Genomic DNA, 23,654 nt, shown 5'->3' on the forward strand with positions numbered 1-23,654 from the left:
AGTGTGAGAGATCCAGCTCAACTGAATTTGACCAAATCAAAGCAGCCAAGACAGGATGGGCTGGTCGTCTGGGGGAAGCCAGGAGAGCACTGAGCCGCAAAGCCAAAGGATTTTCAACCCCCTCAACTTCAGCCTCAACACCGTGCCTTTTCTCCACAGCTCCCCCACCACCCAAGAGAGCTCCAAGCACCACCCTGACACTGCGCTCTAAGTCCATGACTGCTGAGCTGGAGGAACTTGGTGAGTGCCAAAGAATTGGCGTACAAACCCAACACTAGCGTCTTCTTTTCTGTCGTATTTCTGCTTTCGCTTAGTCATTAAAACTTGGTGACTCCTAACTTTTAGAATAGTCACTTCTGTTGCCTTGTTCTTGTCATTTCCCCTCCTCTCCTGACGCTATCTTTTTCCCACCAAGCTTCTGCTCGGAGGAGAAGAGGAGGTGAGTCTGAGGCAAGAAATTGACAGCTCTCTGAACGTCATGAAGATGATTTATCACTAATTTAAGCAGTGTCGATTAGAACAGAAGAGAAAACGCGAATAATGCTTGAAACACATTGACTCCTTTTCTCCACTTTGTCTTTTTTCTCTCTTTGTCTCTTAAGTCTTAGCGCTCACTCAAGGAAACACAATGAAATTGTTTCGAGACAGTGTTGTGATTTAGTACAATACCCAGAGCATGACCCCCCCCCCTTCCACACACACACTGCAGCGTATAGCTACCTCTTAGAGATGCCTTTGCATTCTCTTCTATTACCTAAAAGTCAGAAATGATGACAGAACATTTCCATGGTCTTATGTCCCAGTATTTAGTTATGCCTCATTTCCTTTTCAACAGAGAGACTAGATGAGATGTTGGCATCCCAAGAGTCTATGTTGCGTTCTCAGCCCTCGGAGGCAGATTACAGAGCAGCCACTGTCAAACAACGGCCTACCAGCAGGAGAATAACACCAGCAGAGATCAGTGTGAGCGCACCTACACACAGCTCATTGGCAGACAGCATATGCCACTATGCTGGCGTACATACAAACACACTCAAAAACACCTGGCCTACACGACATGCAACACTGCACACATTTATGCATGCACTGCTCTGTGCTCCTTTATTCTTGGTATTCTCAATGCAAATTCAATTTTATTTAAGCGTCAAAGACGTTTACAGTGTCTTTAATGACAGAGTACATTTTTATTTTATTTTTTTTCTGTAGTCACTGTTTGAGAGACAAGGGATGACTCTACATGGAGGTCTTCACCCAGGGATTGAGAGAGGTCACATACCGCTGCCAAAGGGCATGTCCAGGACCAAGTCTTTTGGTAAAACAATCACCCATCCTGTGCATATTCATATGAATTGAATGAACCGTGTAATCATACAGTATAGCATATAAGAGGAGGAAGCTTCAATCTCTTTTCATATACTGCATTACTACGCCCACAAATAACAGCATACAGACATCAGTGTGCAACAAATTGGAAATAGGAAACAAATAGGTTGAAGATGCATCCTCATCAAATTTAGACTTCCCATTGACGAGACATCCTTACCCAAGTCCAACCTTGACAGATTAACAAATGTTAACAGTTGACAGAGTTACCAATTCATGCTTACATAGCATTAAATGTTCCGAATGTGCAAATGTGAATGTGGATATTCTCAAAAACAGATTTAGAGAGCAGATATTCAAATCCAGAGCTTGTTTCAAAAGTAGATATACGCATGCATTATTAATACTCAACTGCATTATTAACATTTTTCCTTTTTTTTTCAAGCACACTTATTAAATGAATGTTGAATTCATTGTTAAATAAATCTGAAATAATTAGAGGTAAATGTTTTATTGAAATATTGTATAGCAATTATTACCTGTGTGAGTAAACAGATTTACAGATTAATGCATTCCACCATATTTTTAATGAAGCAGCTGTGGATCTGCTAGGCTCATATGAAATGGCCCTTTTTCCTGAGTTTACTCTACATCACCAGATGATCTGTACTCTTCCTCATCAGGTGCCACGGAAGAGGATCGGCTGTCTGCCCTTGCAGGCGAGCACCGATTTCCCCGCAGTTCCTCCATGACAGACAGCCTCCGAGACCACTCACAGCCCCATCCTATCCCTCCACCTCCGCAAACGGCACCTCCTCCTCCTCCCTACTACCTAGACACGGGTCCTCCCCCGGCGTTCTGCCCTCCTCCGCCCCCATCTAGGACCCAGAGTCAGGGCCATGAGCCTGGTGGACGATCCAGCTTTAAGCCCTCCTCCTTGGACCTGCCTTATGAGGCTGCCCAGCGGCAGGCCTCTCACATCGAGAGACAGAAGAAAGCCCGCTCCATGATCATCTTGCAGGACTCTTCCCATTTACCTGTAGAACCTACAGAAATTCCCCGTCCTACTGCTGCTACTCCACCTGAGCGAATCAAAAGGAAGGGTCGGGTTATTGACAACCCTTACGCTAATGTGGGTCAATTTAGCATTGGACTGTACACACCCACCAAACCCCAAAGGAAGAAAAGTCCCCTGGTGAAACAGCTACAGGTATGTTAAGGATTATTTTGTTGCTTGTTTGTTTGTTCTTTTGACCCTCTAACCTGATTTTTTTTTTTTTTTTTTGTTGTGTATGTCCACTGCAGGTGGAAGATGCACAAGAGAAAGCTAGTTTGGCCTTAGCTGCTGCCCACTCGCGAGAGAGCTCACCCTCAGGACGACACCCACATATCCATGGGCACACACACACCAGCCGTGCAGACTACTACCAGCAGCAGCTGATGGCTGAGCGAGAGCGTATGCGTGCCCAGGGAGAGATGATGTTTCAGGGTAAGGGCCCCTTCGCTGCTGCAATAGCTGGAGCAGTGAAAGATCGTGAGCGTCGCCTAGAAGAACGGAGGAAATCCACTGTCTTCCTTTCTGTTGGGACTATGGAGGGGGCATCTACCACCAGCGCCGATTCCCCCTCTCTGACTCAGTCTCACTCTGTCGATGAACGGATGCTGACCCGAGAGCTGGGACAGCTCCCTCCCCCTGCCTTGGCTCTGAGCCCCTCACCTAGTGGGACCACCTTTATCCATCCACTAACAGGAAAGCCCCTGGACCCTAATTCACCACTGGCTCTTGCGCTGGCCGCAAGGGAGAGGGCGCTCACCTCCCAGAGCCAGTCCCCAACTAGCAGCCCAGAGCCTCGGACTAAACAAGAGCGAGCAGGCCAGGGTGTAATATTCATTGACAGTCAGACCAAAGAGTCTCCACATGGGGAAGGGGCATCTACACCCCCCCCTTTTTCACCTAAAAGCGCCAAGGCAGCAGGGTATGGAGCTGGATCCTCCCCAGCATCAATTTTAGTACCCCAGCCCACCAAACCACAATGGGCTACATCAACATCACCTGTTTCATTCCGGCAAGAGATGGAGGCAAGAATAGAGGAGAGGAAGGAGGAGAAGAGATTAGAGGATAAAAAAAGTATGTTGATCAGTATTATGGATACATCACAGCAGAAGACAGCAGGACTAATCATGGTCCATGCTACCAGTAATGGCCAGGCTGTTAGCGGGGATTCAGAACTAGAACAGACACCTGCCCCGGTGTTGACGGAGCCCAGCAAATCACCAAGTCCACGGGCGAAATCCCCCAGTCCCTCTGTGTCACAGCCCCTGGCCCTGCCTCAAACTCAGCGTCCTGCCAGTCCAGCCCAAGAGAAAAGTCTGGCTCAGGGAAGCTCCGAGGAGGATGTGGATCCGTACACAGTGACCCTGCCCCCTGCCATATTATCCTCCAGTGACGAGGAAACCAGAGAGGAGCTACGTAAGATTGGAGTTGTTCCGCCACCAGATGAGTTCGCTAATGGACTGCTGGCACAGGCACAGGGGACGCCAGTGGCCCCAACTAAACCTGCCACCTCTCCCACCACCCCTTCAACACCAACACCCCAAACTCCCTCAACCCCAACAAACCCAACTGTGACCCCCACCCAGCCTCAGCCTCAGCCTCCCCAGCCCCCACCTCCACCCAGTGCAGCAGCTGTCTCAGGGAAGCCCTCTGACCCTCTGGAGCCCCCACCGGTGGGCGAGTCTGGTTCTGCAGCTGACTCAGGCGTGGAGGAGGCTGATACGCGCAGCTCCAGTGAGAGAGAACGAGACCACCACCTCGAGACCACCAGCACCGTCTCCACGGTTTCCAGCATGTCCACATTGTCCTCAGAAAGCGGCGAGCCTGCTGACACACACACCACGCACACCTCCTATGCCGACGGGCAGACTTTTGTGCTCGACAAGCCGCCAGTGCCTCCGAAGCCCCGACTCAAGTCCCAGATAGGAGGCAGTAAAGGCCCCGTCACCTTCAGGGACCCTCTGCTGAAGCAAAGCTCTGACAGCGAGCTGCTATCACAGCAACAGGCCGCTGCCCTGGCTGCTGCCGCGGCTGGAGGAGCTGGCCTCCCCCCAGGTGGTTCAGCCTCAGTGACTGGTCTGGCCCCCACCAAGCCACGCTACCTCTTCCAGCGGAGGTCCAAGCTGTGGGGAGACCCAGTGGAGCCCCGTGGGCCAGGGGTGGGGCTAGGTATTGGGAGTTTGGGCAATCTTGGTGGGTTAGGACTGGGGCTGGGTGCAGATGAGAGCGCAAAACCATCTGTTATGGGAGAGCTCAGTTCACGACTACAGCAGCTAAATAAAGACACTAGGTCACTGGGAGAGGAACCATTGGGAGCGTCACTTGACCCAGGGAGGAAGTCACCTGTGACAGGTGCCAGGTAAGAGAATATCTGGTAAAAGTGTACTGCAGAAGTATTTCAAATAACAGTAAAAGGGAAGATTTTAAGTTTCATTCATACCTTTTACTTCTATGGTGGCAGAGACCAAATTATTCAGTGAGAAGGGTCTTTCATACGTTTTATAAGTTTTATCAGTTTCTCTTGTTTATCAGCAGTTAGAAGTCTTTATTTACATCAGTATCTTCTGTGAAAAATCCCTCTTTATTTCTGTTGTGCATGACATGGCTTACATTATAAAATATGCATATGAATCTATATGTAAGCCAGTCTACCATGAAGGTAAGTGGTAATGAGATCAGAGGTCACTAGCGTTGTTGGCATTAGCTTCCATGACAATATCAGTGAGACAACAGTTAATATCTGCTATACTTATCTCATTAAGAACAAAGTCATGTGGCATAGACAAGAGGCACATTAAAGCTTATCTGTAGCATCTGAAGCTCAGTGCTGTTTTTGTCTATTATCTGTGGGTTTCCTTTTTTTTTTTTTTTACAACATGCCTGAAAGTTCAATGAAATCCTTTATATTTCTGCAGATGTGAGGACACCGAAGAGAGTAAACCTTAAGGTTATAGACTCTAGGGTAAAGCAAAGCTTTTTTTGAATATATATTTTCATAACAAGCCTATCAACTAAGCCCATTGAAAAAGAACAACCCTTTTATACATTTTGTTTCACATATTTTCTTTTACATATTATTTGTTACCTCGTTTGCATCATCAGATTTCGTCACGGCTACTTACAGAATCTTTCAAAGTAACATTAATTAAAAGAAGAAAGTATAATATTATAATGTGTTTTTTTTAAGAAATTATTGGTTTTAAAGATACAGTGTATTACAATTGAGGGCTCTGGTCTTGGTTCTAAACTGCTCCTTGTTTCCATAGTTACTACTGTACTCCTTAGCCACCCGTTAAATGTTAACATGCTGTTAACAGTCGACAGTAGAAGTCAATAAGTTTATGTAATGCAATTTGTGCAAGCGTGCGTGTGCGGGCAGGTGTGTGTGTGTGTATTAGATTATCTGTTGGTGCAAACGAGGTAGCAGGGCTTGAAGGCATGTACCTCCTGAAAGCTTTTCCTCATCTCTTACACACTCTCACTTGTGGGTTCTAACCTATGACCCTGCCAGTAGTTACCCTTCCAGCATTTCCTTGAGTGTTTCCCAAAGTCCCTGTTCAAATAATAAATAATATATCCTCCTATCTACAGGTCTTTGCAGTCATCACTGATTTAAACTTGATAAGATCAGAAACTGTGGTTTCATTCTTATCACCGTCCCCCATCCAAAAGTTATCAGTGATAACCTCAAAGATGTAAGGATGTATTTGAAGAACTATTTGAACGTGACTGAACTATAATGGTGTGCCATGTTAGAATCATCCTCTCGTGATTTTGGCATTAACAGCCTTGTTAATGACGAGATTACCAGACAAAGTCCTCACCTTGTCAAAAGTTCCCAAGTGTCACCTGGAGTAAGTGTAAAGTAGATGGAGGAATCTTCTGCTTATAGGTGTACAACGACCCGCCTCTGTCTGTTTTTTTATGACTTAGCAGGTTGGAAGTTAACATTTGATGTTTGAGGCACAAGTATTGGCTTTTTGGTTTGACATGGAATTAACAGTGATTGACCTTAAATTCAGTGTATTAAGTTATCTATCTTTGAGTCTTATAAAGAGCTCCAGAATAACTCTTCAGATAGAATTGAGTTTGCTCCTCCTCAATTTTCTTCTTCTCTCATCCTAATCTTTGTTTATATGATAAACAAGAATGCAAGAATCTGCTCTCACCATACTTCACGGCTGATTAAGAGGAGCTGAACGATATGAAGAGGCAATCTTAGATTGAGAAGCTGCCATAATAGACTTCGTCACAGTCCTCTCATCATTGTGATATCAGGAGGAGGAGATGACCAACTGCACACAACTGAAACTTGTGCATCAGTTTTTTGTGTTTCCATCCACTTGTCAATGAACTCAGTTACAATACCACCTCAGACAAAATAAATAAAACTTTTTCTACAACTGATCAGCATAGGCCTATGACTTAATGGCCTCTGATAGTAAAATTTGCACTTCGAAATATTTTGTTATTGTTGCCACAGATAAGTGTAGTTTGGAGTCTACGGAGGTTTGCTGCCACATCTTGTTGCTAATTCTGGTGATTTCGGAGGCAAGATTTATCTCCATAAGTGAAGGAATGTATTTAGAGCATCACTTCTTTTAAAAGGAAAACAAATCTGTATTTTTCTGTTTGTTTGTTTTGGGTTTTTTTGGTGCTGAAAACACCTGACAAGTGTTTTTGTGGTCCCATTCTTTCATTAGAATTGTACCATTATCAGTAATAGTAATCTGCTATCACAATAAGTAGGGTTAAAAAGCTTGCTCATCCTTACTGTTTAAGTCAGTGCATTGCATGGGTGACCACAAATGAAATACAAAATCACCATTTGACATTGGGCCAAATTCAACCATCAGTCATTTATATCTACTACAACAACATCTGTGGATGAAAAAGGCGATCATGATATCAAATATAACACATCATGTAACACCCAGTTCTGATTGGACTCATACTTTCCTGAGGTTATGCAATCAGAGTCCACTCCACCATCTCCATCCTGACAGCTCTGTCAAAGATGATCATGCACACCATTATTTCTCTCTCTTTCTCTCTCTCTCTCTCTCTCTCTCTCTCTCTCTCTCTCTCTCTCTCTCTCTCTCTCTCTCTCTCTCTGCATTTGTTTCTAATCACCTACTGGAGCATTTCACAAATACCATTGGCATCCCAGCACTCTTGATTGTATTGGTCCTCCCTCACTCATCTCATCCACTATGTGCCCCATCTAAACCGCCTCTAAAACCACACTGCTGTATTTTGTCTCTCTTGTACCCGCCTCGTTCACATGCTGTATATCATAGCTTTGGGTGGTTTAGAAACTTGTGGATCTCATTTGATTTCATTTGTGCTCTTTGGTTTTCTGTTCTTCGTTGTTTATGTAAATTGCATAACTTTGTTTTGTTTTTCAGTGTTTGTGTTGAGGATGGCCATGGTCCCTGACTGTCTTGCTTATTGAACACTGTAGGTTTCTCGAAACATGCCAAAGTAGACCAGCACATGTTGCAATTTTTATTTCTTGAAAACACACATGCGTACACCAATTATATACATTGCAACACATACAGATGTAAATTACCATCTAGTACTTTCATAATACAACTACAGAAGTCAAGAGACATGTGCCTCCCTTCTTTTTTGTTTTTTTTGTTTATTTGTTTGTTTTTCTTTGTGCAGTGTTTGATATGTGAATAGTGTGCTCATTTCTATCTCATGTAGCCCACTAGTCAGACCTTCCAGCGCTGAAACCTACTCTGTTGTCTTTTTCACGCAAACACATTGGCAACACAAATGCATGCATACACATCAGTATATGTGAACATACATGTAGTCCTGCGCAGTCACATACACACACACACACACCTGCACACGCACATAAAGCATGTCAAAGATAGCAGAGTTGGTTGAAGCAGCCTTATAAGTCTGGTTGGCAGGCTGCGTCTCATGGAGTGATGCTAACATTCTCTCCCATTGCTCTCTCTCTGCTCACCTTGCATGCTCCGCCCTGCTGCTCTGATCTGATTGGTCTAGAACTGACTGTGCGCCCAGGAGGGCAGGACGACTGTGTAAGTGCGCATGGAGCTCATCTCATATCCGTCGGCTCCCAGTAGTCTGATCATTTGTCCAGCCTGCGTGCTGTCTTAGTTAAACCTCTGTTCCATTACACTCTTCAGTTCAACTCTCACCCATATCAGAAGTTCCAAACACATGCAGTAGATGAAAAACCACTCGCTCACGTGCATGAATAAGACCGACACCACTGCGATAACCTTTCATCACACTTAGGTCTCTCCTTTCTGCTTCTCCCTGCTTGCATCAAAATAGACCAAACTCTCATTTGAACCTTAATCTCTAATCCATCTCTCTTTGTGACCATCCTTCCTTACATTAGATCAGTAGTGTACTAATAGTTAATCTCTTAGACTAGAATTTATGCCTCTAATGTTTTTTTGTTTTTTTTAAAGTGTCAGATGTAAAAATTTAAATAAACTAACTTTCATTGAAAGACATTTGAGTAACTGATGTTGCACATCAGATTTCCCTTTCTATAGAACGATTGCCAGTTTATGTCTGTGCAGTTCTTTTTCCTCATGCTACAGATGGTAAGATTGGGTTGGTTGGTCACTGATATTCCCTAAATGCTAGAAGTACCGCACTGAATTAAGTGTTGGCCGCACCTCCAAGGTAAATCAGCATTCATTTGATTAAGTGAAGATACGTTTTGGAAAAAGACACAGTTTTGTGTGTCCCCACATGGCCTTTAACAGCAATTTAAGGACATGATAGATTTCATCTGTTATTTTTTTTAATACACTTCAATTCTTTGTCATACACAGAAAAGCTGAAAACCCAATATAAAATTATCTTTTAGAGCTGCCTTTTGCGTCTAAATGTGTGTGTGTGTGTGTGTGTGTGTGTGTGTGTGTGTGTGTGTGTGTGTGTGTGTGTGTGTGTGTGTGTGTGTGTGTGTGTGTGTGTGTGTGTGTGTGTTTGTTTGTTCTGAAATTGCCACATATTCAAATATGAATTCAGTCCTTTCAGGTTAGTCCTATCTGCATTTTGAATGTAAAACAGCATAAATCTGTTACTCTAATTCTAATCCATTTTTAAAGCGCTTGCATTAGTGGGTCACAGTGACCATGTCAGGGAAGCATGCATTATGACTTAAAAGGAAGTAGCTTTAAATTAAATTCATTTTTGGAGAACAACTTCATTTTATGAAGAACTGAGTGCAATAAACACATATAATTTTATTCAAAGCTGTGAATAATATCTGAAATTTGTATTACTACCAACAATGAGTGCAACTTGCTGCTTGGATGTTGCTGTAATGTGAGAGTAGTTGAATCTTTTTTTTTTTTTACATTTATTAACCTCTATCCTACACTAACATTTAAAAAAAAAAAAAAAAAAAAACAGGACAGTAGTTTATATAGATATATAACCAAAAGCTTGGTCTCTTTCTTCTTTATTTTTACTTTGTTCAGCTTCTTCTTTGGTAATATTTCTAAAACTCTCTACTTTTGTCACCACTAGACTTTTCAGCAGCCTAGGCGAGCTCCACACCATTTCTCAGAGAAGTTATGGAACTACATACACCATCCGCCCTGGCAGCCGTTACCCTGTCACCCGACGCACCCCTAGCCCCGGTTCAGGCTCACCTGATCGGGGCGACCCTCTTGGACGATTCTCAAGCTTCGGCCTACCGACCTCACCGACTACACCGCCACAAACCATCCTCAAGTCCTCTAGTCTCAGCCTACCCCAGGAGCCGAAGGAGGTCCGCTTTGTAATGAGGAGCTCCAGCGCCCGTTCCCGCTCTCGCTCCCCGTCCCCGTCACCATCTCATTCCCCTGGGTTGGGGTCGCCGCTTTTGGCCCTGCGACCTTTCCACCAAAAACCCCTCCACCTTTGGAACAAGTACGACGTTGGAGACTGGCTGGAGAGCATCAATCTGGGAGAGCACAGAGCAGGGTTTCAAGAACATGAGATCGAAGGCTCTCACCTCCCAGCTCTAACCAAGGATGACTTTGCAGAGCTGGGAGTGACTCGAGTCGGACACCGCATGAACATTGAGCGAGCACTGAAACAGCTGCTGGAGAGCTGACCTCTGCCCTGAGACACAGCAACAGATGTAGGGGGAGATGAAGGCAGAACAAATAAGATATAGAGCTGATAGAAAGAAATGATAGGGACCGCTCCTCTTTTACTCTGGCTGCTTTTAATTTTGACATCACCAATGTTTACCCGTGGTCCTTAATAACACTTTCCCGTTCTGCATAACCACCCTGCACTTGGCACTGCACTGAAGAGGAGGAGTCAATATATTCATCCCCCTCTACTCGGCCCTTAGTGTCTGCCCACCTGCTTGCCAGCGGCCAATTAGATCAGACCTCAAAATGATATCTGATCTTTCTTTGCTGGGGAGAATCGCATGAGCTCCAATTAAAACATTTGATTTGTGAAAGGTTCAGTTGTTTCCTTAGTAACACCCACACGTTCTCCGTTACTATTCCCTCCTCTCCTCTCTACCTCTACCCACCCACCCCCCTCTATTAGGCCTCTGAAAGGCTTTTGCAGTTTGAGTAAAGGAGGAGGAGAAAGAATTTCCGTTCCAAACAGAAAGCTCAGTTGCCTTTCAGAATATTTATACAGAGATCAACAATGGTGAACACAGTGCTATGGACATAGTGCTGACACAGCTCTGAGAAGGTGTGTCTTCTGTATACCTGCTGTTGTTTTTAAATCGAAGATTTTAGAGCCCAGAGGTGGAGCTCCACAAAGTAAACCGTGGGAGAAAACCCCTCTGCCTTGGTACCCAGACTGTGCTATCTATTATATTTGGAGAATGTTTAACCAACACTCGTGGCTTTTTTCATAATCAATTTTTTGGTTTTCCAAAGGGAATATTATATATATAGGTATTATATAATATAATATATATGTATCTAAATATAGCTTTCAGAAGAAAAGACAATGTTGCAAAGAGGAAATGTAATAAATTAATCTGCGCCTGTTTTCGGTTTTTAGTATAGAAGGCAGAGAGAAATCTTTAAATCTATTCCACCGATAGTTTACTCATTTCTACCAATTATATACAAACATATATAAATATATATATATTTGAAAGAAAAAGTATATAGATACGGAAATGAATTTTTTTGTCAAAGGTATACAACTTTCCTTAAGGTCACCCTTTCTTGAACCGTAGCATGACGAGTTGCATCATGTTTTGAACAGAGAGTTTGTTGTCTGTTTTTATTTTTCTTACGGTCTTCCTTCATACTAAAGGGCATCCCGTAATGTGAGGCTGAGGCTGTTTCTGAATCCCTACTGCTTCAGAAACAGGTCTCTCGCTGCCGTGGATGTGTCGCTCATTTATCCACTATAGCATACTGTGGGAGCCAACTAATGACCCAGCTAACTGGTTAACAGAGGGCTCTTCATCGTATGCCTGTTTATCATTCAGGGATGGAAGTTTGGGGCACTAGCATTAAGAGCGTGTTGGCTGTTTTAATACTGTCTGTTTAAATCCGTACAATTAAGCACCACCACTGTCTGAAAAATGTTAGAGAGCCAGTCAAATGTCCATCCCTGTGGCCCCTGGAGAGGCTTCTCAGACCAGGTTGCACACGGGCTGATATCGCAAAGGAAACACTGGGATGTGTTTCATTCCCAGTGAAGAGGGGTGGGGGTGGGGGGAAGCATTATCAGTAAAAGATAACACAAATCTGAGTTTCATTTTCCAGTTCCAAGCGGGGGGAACATGGATGAATTAAGCTTAAACTGCTCAAATGAAACAAATAATTGTTTTCCTTATAACCCTCTACCTGCACTATAACCAACAAAATCTTGCCACACAAGCTTAAATGAGCGAGATGTGTGTGCGCCCTTCTCTAATGCCACAGCGGGAAATGTCTGTAGTCCCTCAGGCTGCGGGGATGGGGAAGCCTCTGTAAGGTCTTAAGGAACTTGAAGTATTTTACAACCTGGCAGTGTCTTTGCACAGTCGCTGCTTCCCTCTATCTCTACCATTAACTTTGCGAGTAAAGAATTATCATGAACGGTGGCAGCCAGAACTCTAAAAAATAAGACCCAGGTTGTAAAAAGCAAAACAATTTTCCTTTAACAATACAAATCTACAATTGTACTCATGAGTAGCTTCTGCAGGCAGTGAGAAACAGTGAGTTTTATTCACGCAACAACAACAACAACAACAAAAAAAAGCATTTTAAGCATAGCTTTTATCTGACAAGATACCAGGAAATGTCTATTACCACTAAAAACCTCTGTACATCAGCAGCATCCAGTCGGTATGTCAAGGAGGGTTAACTTGGCATAAAGTTGTGTGAGTCTTTTTTTTCCTTTTTTGCAAGCAGTTTTTAAAAGCAGGTGGTGAACATGACATTGTATCTGGGTTGTAGGAATAGCACTCACTGCCTCACTGTGACCTCACTGATTATTTTACTTTCGACTCCAGTGTTTTGTCCTCAGACTCATTTGGACCTTTTATTTCTTGATTTATTTATTTATTTTTGTTCTTACCCTCGGACACTGTGGGTATATTTTGTAGCCTGTGGAACATGATACTTAAGTCTTTCACTCATTTGACTTTTAGAGTGACAGAAAAAAGACAGAAAAAAATATCCTGTCCATTCTAAACATACTTAGACTTGTAAAAATGAGCAAACTACAAATATTTGCTTTTTTTTTTTTTTTTTTTTTTTTTTTTTAATCACAAGCAATGTAAATATGATAGATTTCATATAAATTTTTGAAAAACAAAAAGTATATAGATCTATATATGAATGTTTGGCATATATGCATAGTTAACCACCTGTGGAAAAGGTGAGCAGATTTTATTCTTTCTATGAACTCTTGAACTTTTGAACTCTGAACTATGAACTAGGGGATGATTTGCACAAAACAAGGTGACAAGGTGCTAACATAAAAGCCACCCATCGTCCAAGCGCATGCGCGCATCTGGATTTCCTGAATCTCTCTGGAGTGGTCGTTCCTCTTCACCACGTGTGTGTGTGTGTGTGTGTGTGTGTGTGTGTGGGGCTGTGTGCGTATGTGCACGGATGCTTGTTTGTTTCCATTTGTGTGTGTGTGTGTGTGTGTGTTGTGTGTGTGTGTGTGTGTGTGTGTGTGTGTGTGTGTGTGTGTGTGTGTGTGTGTGTCTTTGTTTGAGAGCGAGACGACGAGAATGCATGTGACAGTGAGAGAGTGTGTGGTTAATTGTTAGGGTTTACACCTTTGGAGTTAGTCCACTATAGCCTTACTGTATTACCATCAGAGATTGCCGGCGGTGGCTGTGTCACACCAACACACACACACACACACACACACACACACACACACACACACACACACACACACACACACACACACACACACACACACACACACACACACACACACACACACACACACACACACACACACACACACACACACACACACACACACACACACACACACACACACACACATTCATCTCCAATTCATTGTTCTGCAGTCTTGTTTTCTATGGAGTGACGTCTTCAAAAAGTGGGACTGCTCTGCCCAGGAGGGAGAGACAGACAGAGAGAGATCACATTGAGGAAAACACTGTCGCGTTTTATATTGCAAGACAACGACAAACTCACCTTGTAACTGTGTAGGTTCAGCTTATGCAGTGTCAACGTTTTGTACACCCATTCCCAGATGGCATTTGTGCTTCTTTACCCTCCACTCTGTCTGGCAGCACTCCTTTTTCCTTTTTCAGACCTTCAGTTTCTGAGTTATGGATATGCTATATGAGGTGAAGAACAAACAACACAAAGGAAAAATGTGCCAAAAAGTAACTTCACTTTTAACTGTATATTTGTCTTTGCTTTAGGACTATCTTAGTTACAGCGTTCTTGAGCTGTTAGTTAATATGATAATATGGTGCCATCTCCTGGAAATCTTGAGAACAACAGACATTTGTTAGATCCTTCTGTATTTTCCTGCAAGTGGAAGTACAGTCATTGTTATTATTTCGTAAAGAAGCAGGCTGTAGAAATATATGTAAACATACATATATTTATAGCTTGTGTATATCTACTTGCATTAACATTTCTATTTAAATTTTGAGATATAGTAACACGATAGCTTGATTTGACTGTGATGAAGGGTTACTGTTCCCATAATATGAATACAAAGAGCAGATCAAATGCTTGCGAGGTGAACGTGTACAGTCTGAACTCAGACACAGGCTGGCCTGGTGAGAAGAATCAATGCTGTAGTGAATACCTGGTTGGATTGTTGTGTAAGTTTACTACAAATACAGATGCAAAATGAGCAATGTGTAACAGACGTACACATCATTAGGTCAAATAAGTTCAGCGAGGGGTTATCTTTGTCTTATTTTCTAATCAACAAAGCACAATCTACATAGTGTAGGGGGAGCAGTGTGACCTTTTTAAAAAACCCACTGGGGTCCGGGAACCCACTGGAACCAGTGCTCTTATCAAAAGGTTTTTTTTTTTTTTTTCTTTCATTGTTGGTTTTCTCCTTGTTTGCACTGTGAAGTTTAGAACGGTGGATGTATCACTGCAACACCTCAGCCTTGTCTCAGGTGAACTTCCCCTTCTCGGCATCCGTTGACCAGGCAGTTCATCTCCGACTTCTCTCTTCCCTCTGGACACCGAAGGTATATTAGAACTCCCCCTTACATTTTAATACATGAAAGCCCAAGTTAAAGTACAAGTGAACCAGAAGCTACCTAGTATTCCTCATGCAAACAAGAATAAGGGCGATAGTAAAGGTTGAGGCAAGATCTGAGATGTTGCCCAGGATATCTCCACCACAGAGATATATGTTTGTTATATTATGTAATAAATTTATAATTAAAACATGAAGTGCATTGTATTTTTGCTCCTGCTTTAGTGTCTCATGAGTGAGAATGTTAGTGTGAATTATCAAATATAAATACGCGCCCATACGCAGTTATTGTGTACAACATAACTGAAGCCCTTTCTTAATACGCTGCTTCTGCTACTTTATAATATTATGAATGTACACAAAACTGCTTTTCCACCCGTATTCGACTGGCAGCTGCGTCTTATAAATGCTGACGTCAGCTTGACTACTTGGTGCTCTTGTCCGTACTTCTGGATGACAGCAATTTGGAAAGCGACGTCATTACAATTTGTTCACACGGTACATTAAGTTTTCATTTATAGAGCGCTGGGAAAAAAAAAAAAAAAAAAGAAGCTGCATTTACATCTTAAAATGAATGCAACCAAAGCGGGCAACGAATCCCCGCTGACGCTGCACACGACGCTACACACAAACATCGAGAACAGCAGCAGGTACAGTTCATCATCACACGTTCTCCACGCTGTGTGCATTCAGTTTTCAGTGCTTCACATTGTTTTTACGTGACACTTAGTACTTTTTCTCGCCACACTTTAAGCAAACATTCACTTTCTGCTATTATAAGAGCAGATATTGTTCGAAGTAGAAATGGCAATGCCAAAAACAGCAGCTGAAGGAACCCGGTAAACAACACAAATCCTAATTATTCCACTGAGTTTATTTCCCCACTCGTGTCACTGGACAGCTGGAGGGCAGTTATTTTAAAAACCTGACGAAATGACTTATCTGTCGTCCTCCAGGAAAAGAGTCGCATTCCAGTAATTTAAAAAGCAGACAACCAAAAAAAAAAAAGTACATAAGAACAAACAAAGTACCTACACAGAGAATCAGAAATCTCTGACACTTTGACTAAAAGCAAGAAAAAAAATATCCATTAAATGACATGAAGATGATCTGTAAAAGAAACCAAAAAAAAGTCTTTCAGTCCAACTCTGGACTTTCTGCTTTTAGTGCGTCCTCATCTGCTTCTGAATTATCTTCTTTCTTCTCCAGGTCAAAGTTCTGTAAGAGGAATGCGAGGGACAAAGGGACATCAGAAAACATGTTTTCAGTCAAAAAAAACAAGAAAAATGCTTTTTAACGACTCATTACAGCGACGAAGAATGGATGAGCAAAACGCCATTTAAAAAAGGAAGACAAATTATTTGTTTTGGAGTTCATGAATGGCAGGTTATACACCAATTATAGAGTTCTTTAGAGCAAGTGGTACGCGATAAGACGCGTTTCATTCTGTGCAGCGCATGCAGTTCGTGATGAGCGCATCGGCGATCACGCCGTGTTCTGACATTCAGAGACGTGTACCTCTAATTCTTGCATCACTTCATCCATGAAGTCCCTGGGGTTCTGCTTGTAGTCCACCGCTCTCTTGATCACTTCTCTGAACATCTGATGGGACAGTAACATTCGGAACCATCAGCCCACGAGTGCACTTCAAGTGGCACGGACGGTTTATAGTCTGAATGAATTTTGATACTCAAGTCTTATAAAGGGACTGATATCGTCGCGTTATAAAATTAAGTGTAGAATGGCAGGAGAAGAAACAACACACTCGAACCTTAACAACATTAGTCCCGTCGGCCGCTGACACAAAGTAAAACGGGAGCCCCTGCTTCTTCCCAAAGTTAAAGCTTCTCTGTGTCACCTTCAAGTCAGCTGTAGATGTGGGGAAAAAAAAAACCAACATGTTCACATCTGTAAATTGAGAGTAAAAAAAACAACAAAACAAAAAAAAACGATTCCTGCAAACCAAAAGAATTTATGTCACTCATTCTGCTGCAAAATGAACATTACATACAGTTTTATCTGCAGTGTCACAACCAAACTCACCATCAATTTTGTTGGCTACCACACAACAGGGGATCTCCGGTCTGTACTCTCTTAGTTCCTTATACCAGTTGGCTAAATTCTTGTACGTGATCTTCCTTTGAACGTCAAAAACCTCGAAGAAAGAAGGAAGGTTTACAAAGAGTTCAACTAGTGCCTTCCAGCAGTCGTCTAACAATCTCTCGTTGACTTCCTTGTGAGAAAATCACCATCCTCGTGGTAGTTCAAGGGACGGTAAGAACACGAACCTTTTTATTCTGTCATCAAAGTAATCCATGTGAAATCGATTTTTTTTTTTTTTTTCTTTCTCAAATCTCTGTACTTTTAGTCGTGACTCACACTCTGATGCCTCTTGAATGTTCAATAACAGAACGGGTTTCCAGATTCATGTAAAAATCCAAAACTGAAGCATTTACAATTCATGAAACTAAATTATAGTCCAAAAAGCTCTTAGGCATGACACCTTGACAACCTTCCACGTAGACAGAAATGAAAATGAACTCGCACATGTGCATGATCAAATACATCATCAAATAAAAAAAATAATAAAACATTAACCCTTCAATCAATTCAAGATAAAAGCTACAACAATCTGTCTCTGAAATATTTTAATGCATTTAATTTATCCATATTTTTTTTTTTTTTATCACATTCCAAATGATCTTTTTAACTAACAGAAATCCATCGTCCTCCAGCCACCACCTTTAGACCGTGCATAAACCGGCTTCTGCACTTTTAATAACACCTCGATATTTGTATTTTACCTCCCTGCAGGTTTGTGGAAGGAGGCGAAAGGATAAACGATGACTGAAAAACTGTCGCGAAGCCCAGAGTGTGTCTCACCATCATGCATGCATGCGATTTGTGGTAGTAAGACGGATGCATGTTCTGAAACCTCTCCTGGCCAGCGGTGTCCCAGAAATCTGTGGGTTAAAGACACAAGGCATTTATTCCTGCAGAAGCAACACGAAATCATGTCTTGGTGATTTAAGCTTCAGTTGGCTGAAATGACTTCCCCGTGTGTCACTTTAAAAGCAGCACGACTGCACGGTACGTACCGACCGCCACCGTCTTGTTTCCTACGGTGGCTGTGTGTTTGTAGAGAGTCAAAGCGTAGGTTGACAACTGTTGGGGGCGACTGCAGGAGGCGTTCAGGAGCTTAACTTTTCAGGAAAAACAATCTGTGCCTTAGTTACCAAAAATCCAGCTGTCACCTTAATACTAGGATGATGGTGCGAAACGCTGCAGCACGGCTACTGAGTGTTGCACCTTAAGTTTGAGCACATTTATCCTACCTTGTTCTGCATAGGATTAATTTAAAAAAAAAAAATAAAAACGTTACTGCTTGTGTATAAATGCTTAAATGCACCTCTATATTCCTCGTCGCCTGCTCAGGTCAGCGGACCGGCAGCTTTCAGTGGTTCCTAAATCCAGATTTGGCTCTTAGGACTGAGGTTTTCACAGTCACAGCTCCATAATGTAGAACAGCCTCCCTTCCGGATCAGGTCACCCACTAATACTACCAATATTCAAATCTCAATTATAAACGTTCTCTGGCATTTCTAGATTAGGCCCAACTTAATTAGGATTTTAGTTTTTAAGCGTTATATAGTGCTCGTGCATTTTTCTTGAGGGTTACTCCGGCTTTATCTTCCTTTAATCTCTTTCTTTATGTTTTGTTGCTTATTTTTGGTTTTAATGGCTCTCTTGGTAACTTTTGTTGTTTTCAAATGTGCTATATAAATAATATGACCCGACTTCCCCCTGACCTTAAATAGCATGTGCAGAAGGTATAATGTGACCTATAAAAATGACTGACACAAGAGGCCATTTCATCTTAAATTTCTGCTGGAGGATACAATTCGTCCATGAGAAACCTCTCCATCAGCCTGTGAGAGAAGGACAGACAGCATTTGTAAACCATCAGACAATGAGAGCTGGTTACATACGTAATATGTACATACGCTATACGTATATGTACGTATATGTATATATATTATATATATATATATGTGTGTATATATACGCTATACGTATATGTATATATTATATATATATATGTGTATATACGCTATACGTATATGTATATATATTATATATAAATGTATATATATGTATATATACTCTATACGTATATGTACGTATATGTATATATTATATGTATATGTGTATATATGTTATATATCATTTGTGTATGTACATAAATATGTATATATATATATATATATATATATATATATATATATATATATATATATATATATATATACGTATATGTACGTATATGTATATATTATATGTATATGTGTATATATGTTATATATCATTTGTGTATGTACATAAATATGTGTATATATATATATATATATACGTATATATACATAACGTATATTTGTGTATGTACATAAATATATATATATATGTATATGTACATACGCTATACGCTCCTCACACATATATATATATAAACATACATATATATACATATATACGCATACATATATATATATATATATGTACATATATATATATGTATATGTATATGTACATATACATGCTATACGTTCCTCACGCCTCGATACTCACTTGGATTTACCGACCGCGCTGTCTCCCAGACAGATGATCTTCACTTGCTCGTCTGCGTCGTATTTCTTCAGGTCCAGTTCAGGGATGTTGCCAGCTTCGCCAGCCATTTTCCTCCACCTTCACCTCCACCTCCGCTCCCCCCTTTTTTTTTTTTTTACTTTGTATTTAAACAACACGTGAAAACTCTCCGCTTCGAGCTTCCTACAGAAAGACGAGTTTTTAAGCTAGCTTGCCGTCAGCTCAGCTGACGCTGACATCGTGTGGTCGACTTCACGCCACTTATTTCACCGCTCCTTCGCCGCTCGCGTCGAACAGAACCGATGCCCGCCGAAGCTGAGACCAGAACCAAAAACCGGGTCATGGATCACATTTGTCTTCGCTGTTTACTTTCTCATGTCATCTCCTCGAGCCGCTAGTAGAATTAGCATTGTTAGCATTAGTTGACGTCGGTTAAATGTCACTGACTGTCCGGTTGTGTTATTATTCTTCTGCGGCACAGTGGGGGGAAAAGCTCGGTCCGTTTCTTCACTCTTTTTGGTGTCCAAATAGTAAAAGTTGGTAGATGTACGACGTCCACGACGATTTTTCGTTTCTATGCAACGGGGACGCTACCAGGACCTCTTCTCGTTGTATCGGACTGTCCTGACAGGTGCCTGTCTAAAATGCTCGACGATTCTTCCCAGATGTTGATTTATTTTATTTTTGTTGACACTTCAAATTATTCAGTAAAAGCAACCATATAATTCAGGTAAATATTCTGCATCAATGGCACAAATCCCGGATTTACAATCCCCATGAGACAGATTTGCTCTACTAGATGGAATTTAGTAGCCCAACTCAAAGCACATACAAATTAAGACTAGGATTTATTTACAGTAAAACTGTTTTCTAATTAGTTGCAATGTATCAGTGCTGCTCTCTTAAAAACCTTCTGCATGGGACAGAAGGCCAAAATTATTGATTTAGAAAATATTCATAACAGTCTGCTTTGGGTGGTACCCATCTGTTCTCAGTGTTTGGGCAAGCAGCAGTCTTATTATGGTAGTTTCATGTGGTTGGGGTGCATTGACTGGGACCCTTGAATTGGTGAGTGCCCCAACATTCTTGATAAAGCAGTTTTACTGTTGCTACCGTGCAACACCGATGTTATGTTTGCCAGCTCCGCAGGCTTTTCTGAACAAACATCTAATATGACTTCATCCCACTGTGCATGGGTATGTGTGAGACCTAAATGTAATTAAACCTAAATTAATGTTATAAGTGACACCTGTGTAACTTATTCCAAATTACCTACTGATCAGGTTCATTTACACATTGACGAATTATTCATAATGATCAGTTTTTACAACTCACAAGAAATAGTCAAACTGAAAAATAGAGCTGTTCTGAAATGTAATGTTACGTGAATGTGAATGTCAGACGCAAGTTACTTATTCTTTTTTTTTTAATTTAGTGTAATTTCCATCAAATGCTGACAAAGGGACAAGTACTAACACAATTAGACTAATAATAAGACCTCAGTAATCCAGAGCAACTTATTTTTATTCTTTACACAAAGAATAAGAGATCACGCATCATGTTATTCATCTGCATTGACTATGAGCGGGCAGATGTATTGTGAATGACGCAGTCCAAAGGAGAAGCTTGGGGCTTTAGGTTTTGTGAAGGTTACCTAGGAAGAAAAAAAAATGTTAATGATTGAACAAGGGGTTCATGTTTGGAGCCTTTGTGATCTAATAATACATAATGAGGTTTCTTACCTGCTCCGGACGGTGTGCTCCAGGTCCTGGTTTCGCTGAGCTTTCACCAGGAGCAAAGTTACGTCCTGTCATGCTGTACTGGGGAGGTTTCTGTCTGTAAATACAGGGGTCTACAACTTTGTATTTAGCGGGACCAGGAGTCTAGAGGGGAAACAATAGTATAGACAATAAGAGTAAATCTAGATTTCTAAAACTTTGATCAGTTTTAATGACTATTTGGATGTACCTTCTTCAGGTCCTCATGGAAGCTTCCATTTTTGTTGCGGCCAATGAGGGAGTAGGTTGGAGCTGTAGTTGTGACCACAGTTCTGGGCCCCAGCACAGGCGGCAGCGTGTAGGTGGCTGGACCTGAGGTATGGCAGGAAAAGTTTATACTTTGTGCCATGAAACTATGTAATTCACAGCATTATTAAATTTGACAGCCAATACATATGTTACCTGGTGTCTGTATAATAGTGTTTTCTTTGCTGCGCCCAGACAGAGAATGAGCAGGAGCAGAGTGGAAGACTGACTTTCCTGAATTCTCTGGAGCGTAGTGACCTAAAACACCAAAAAGAAAAGAAAGTTTTAAAGTTTTGCCTTTAAAAATCAGTTCTAATGTGTTTGGGATGTTGCTGACCTGGTCCAGGGCCCTGCCTCATCTTTGGCTCTGCTGGACGGCTGTGGAGTGAAAACGCAGGGGTGCCGTCTCGGCCCATTCTGGTGATGTGCGCGGGGATTTCATGACTTGGTCCAGGGGAGCAGCCAGTTTTGATATCCACATGACGTATCCCATGGCTGAACATTGGAGCTTTGTATTTAGTTGGGTCATGGTTAACACTACCTTTATTAAGAAACAAAGACAGACGATGTTACTTAATATAATAATAATAATAATAATGATTTGTATTATTACTATCATTATTATTATGGTGCTGGCGGTGGTGAAAATTTGCCATTTTAGCTTTACCTGTAAGTCCAGGCAGTGAATACTGGGGCCCCGGGCTACCATAGAGGGCAGCTATATTCCCTATTGGCCTGTGGGGCCTCCAGGTTCCAACCCATGGTTCGGTGCTTGGCTTTACCTTGACAGAAAGGGACAATTTGCCTTTAAATCATGGTGTAACAACAGTATAATGACAGGGGACTTACACCTGGACTTACTCTTTAAGTTAAAAAAAAAAAAAAAAAGCTCTCATTCTTAAGTAGGTTGGGTCATAGATATTTTGATACCAGGCACTCAAGCATTTATTAAATCTTTTTAGCACATATCACTCTCATTGTGGCTTTACTTTTCAAAATGGAAACTTAGTTGTCATTAGAAATGCTAACAGGTCTGGCTGCTGCTTGAAATATTTTGGGCCCAACTTGGTAAATATGTAACCAGTTTATCTGCTGTAAATACCAGAAATGCTTTACGATGAACTATTTAAACAGGGTAAGACGAAAAGAGATAGAGTGCATTTTGTTGTAATTAGAAGTAATTGTGGGCTTTGTTAAAGCCTGAAGGTAGCACCTTTAAGATTTCACCTATTTAAGCAGTAGAGGTGCAACATTTAAACACTCTGCACCATTCTGAACAGCTCCTTAGTAATAGGAGTGTGATGTCAGAACATTACCAGCCAGTCAGTGCACTAGATTTTGAATAATAATAATGGTTAATATCAGATTGCCATGGTGTTAAAAATGAACAAACTTTGCAAACACCAATTTGGCCCCAAAAAAGAAACAAATTGTTAACTTAACACTGATAGAAATAGAGATTTAAAAAATGGTTTTGTACTTGCTGTGTAAGTAAGTGCTCACCATGTTAATGAGTAAAATGAAGTTAGTGAATCATAAACAGTTGTTGTTGCAACAATCTAACGAAAATATCTTTTTTGCAAGCTAATATGCTACAATAGAGGCCTGGTGGTCATTTGTGGGTAAAGTGAAACCTTTGCGACATAAAAATCAGGAAACATGTGTATTAACACCCAGAGTAGCTTGTAACAAAACCACAACATGTCTACCAAATGCATACAAACTTAATCAATCGCTCACAGCTTCAAGTTTAGTTCAGTTACTAAATTAAAATGAATAGATAAATGATTTTACCATATTAAAACGCCAGTCCTGCTGTGAGCGTCTGTATCAGGATTTATCCCTGGAAACCAGCATGTGCACTGAACCCAAACAGGGATTGTTTAGTGCCTGTCAACTTCACTATGACAACGTTGCCATGG

The 23,654-nt window shown here is 41.5% G+C and overlaps 3 protein-coding genes across 3 annotated transcripts; 1 reads left to right on the forward strand and 2 right to left on the reverse strand.

The window, feature by feature from the left end:
• Positions 1 to 23: 23 nt before the first annotated feature.
• LOC138628197 (SH3 and multiple ankyrin repeat domains protein 3-like) lies at positions 24 to 15,255 on the forward strand (the record flags this gene model as incomplete). The annotated part of the gene is made up of 7 exons (XM_069711093.1): positions 24 to 240; positions 416 to 439; positions 836 to 963; positions 1,207 to 1,312; positions 2,007 to 2,533; positions 2,629 to 4,736; positions 9,911 to 15,255. Coding segments are annotated over 7 exons (3,681 nt in total), but the record flags the coding sequence as incomplete, so codon positions are not given.
• A 308-nt stretch (positions 15,256 to 15,563) lies between these two features.
• rabl2 (RAB, member of RAS oncogene family-like 2) lies at positions 15,564 to 20,310 on the reverse strand. The gene is made up of 8 exons (XM_069711180.1): positions 19,691 to 20,310; positions 18,964 to 18,993; positions 18,163 to 18,242; positions 17,948 to 18,027; positions 17,108 to 17,219; positions 16,836 to 16,933; positions 16,583 to 16,666; positions 15,564 to 16,282 (listed from the first exon to the last, which is right to left on the reverse strand). The coding sequence occupies exons 1-8, from the start codon at positions 19,795 to 19,797 to the stop codon at positions 16,202 to 16,204; spliced, it is 672 nt and encodes a 223-aa protein (XP_069567281.1). The 5' UTR covers positions 19,798 to 20,310; the 3' UTR covers positions 15,564 to 16,201.
• A 916-nt stretch (positions 20,311 to 21,226) lies between these two features.
• On the reverse strand, positions 21,227 to 23,574 carry cimap1b (ciliary microtubule associated protein 1B). Its single transcript, XM_069711120.1, has 7 exons — positions 23,527 to 23,574; positions 22,400 to 22,514; positions 22,070 to 22,273; positions 21,889 to 21,990; positions 21,677 to 21,798; positions 21,451 to 21,591; positions 21,227 to 21,362 (listed from the first exon to the last, which is right to left on the reverse strand). Exons 1-7 carry the CDS (start codon positions 23,527 to 23,529, stop codon positions 21,270 to 21,272), a joined length of 780 nt encoding a protein of 259 aa, XP_069567221.1. The 5' UTR covers positions 23,530 to 23,574; the 3' UTR covers positions 21,227 to 21,269.
• Between the last annotated feature and the right edge of the window lie 80 nt (positions 23,575 to 23,654).

This window comes from Brachyistius frenatus, unplaced genomic scaffold (assembly GCF_029030835.1).
Source record: "Brachyistius frenatus isolate BFR_SWC_R1_liver_20210118 unplaced genomic scaffold, ASM2903083v1 Contig_97, whole genome shotgun sequence".
Lineage (NCBI taxonomy): Eukaryota > Metazoa > Chordata > Actinopteri > Embiotocidae > Brachyistius > Brachyistius frenatus.

Coding starts and splice junctions, on each gene's coding strand:
- rabl2 (XM_069711180.1), bottom strand. CDS start 19,797: ATGGCTGGCGAAGCTGGCAACATCCCTGAACTGGACCTGAAGAAATAC. Junction 18,028..18,162: donor AAACAAGACGGTGGCGGTCG/GTACGTACCGTG, acceptor TTTAACCCACAG/ATTTCTGGGACACCGCTGGC. Junction 16,283..16,582: donor AAGTGATGCAAGAATTAGAG/GTACACGTCTCT, acceptor TTCCTCTTACAG/AACTTTGACCTGGAGAAGAA.
- cimap1b (XM_069711120.1), bottom strand. Junction 21,799..21,888: donor CACTATTATACAGACACCAG/GTAACATATGTA, acceptor GCCATACCTCAG/GTCCAGCCACCTACACGCTG. Junction 21,363..21,450: donor GAGCACACCGTCCGGAGCAG/GTAAGAAACCTC, acceptor TTTTCTTCCTAG/GTAACCTTCACAAAACCTAA.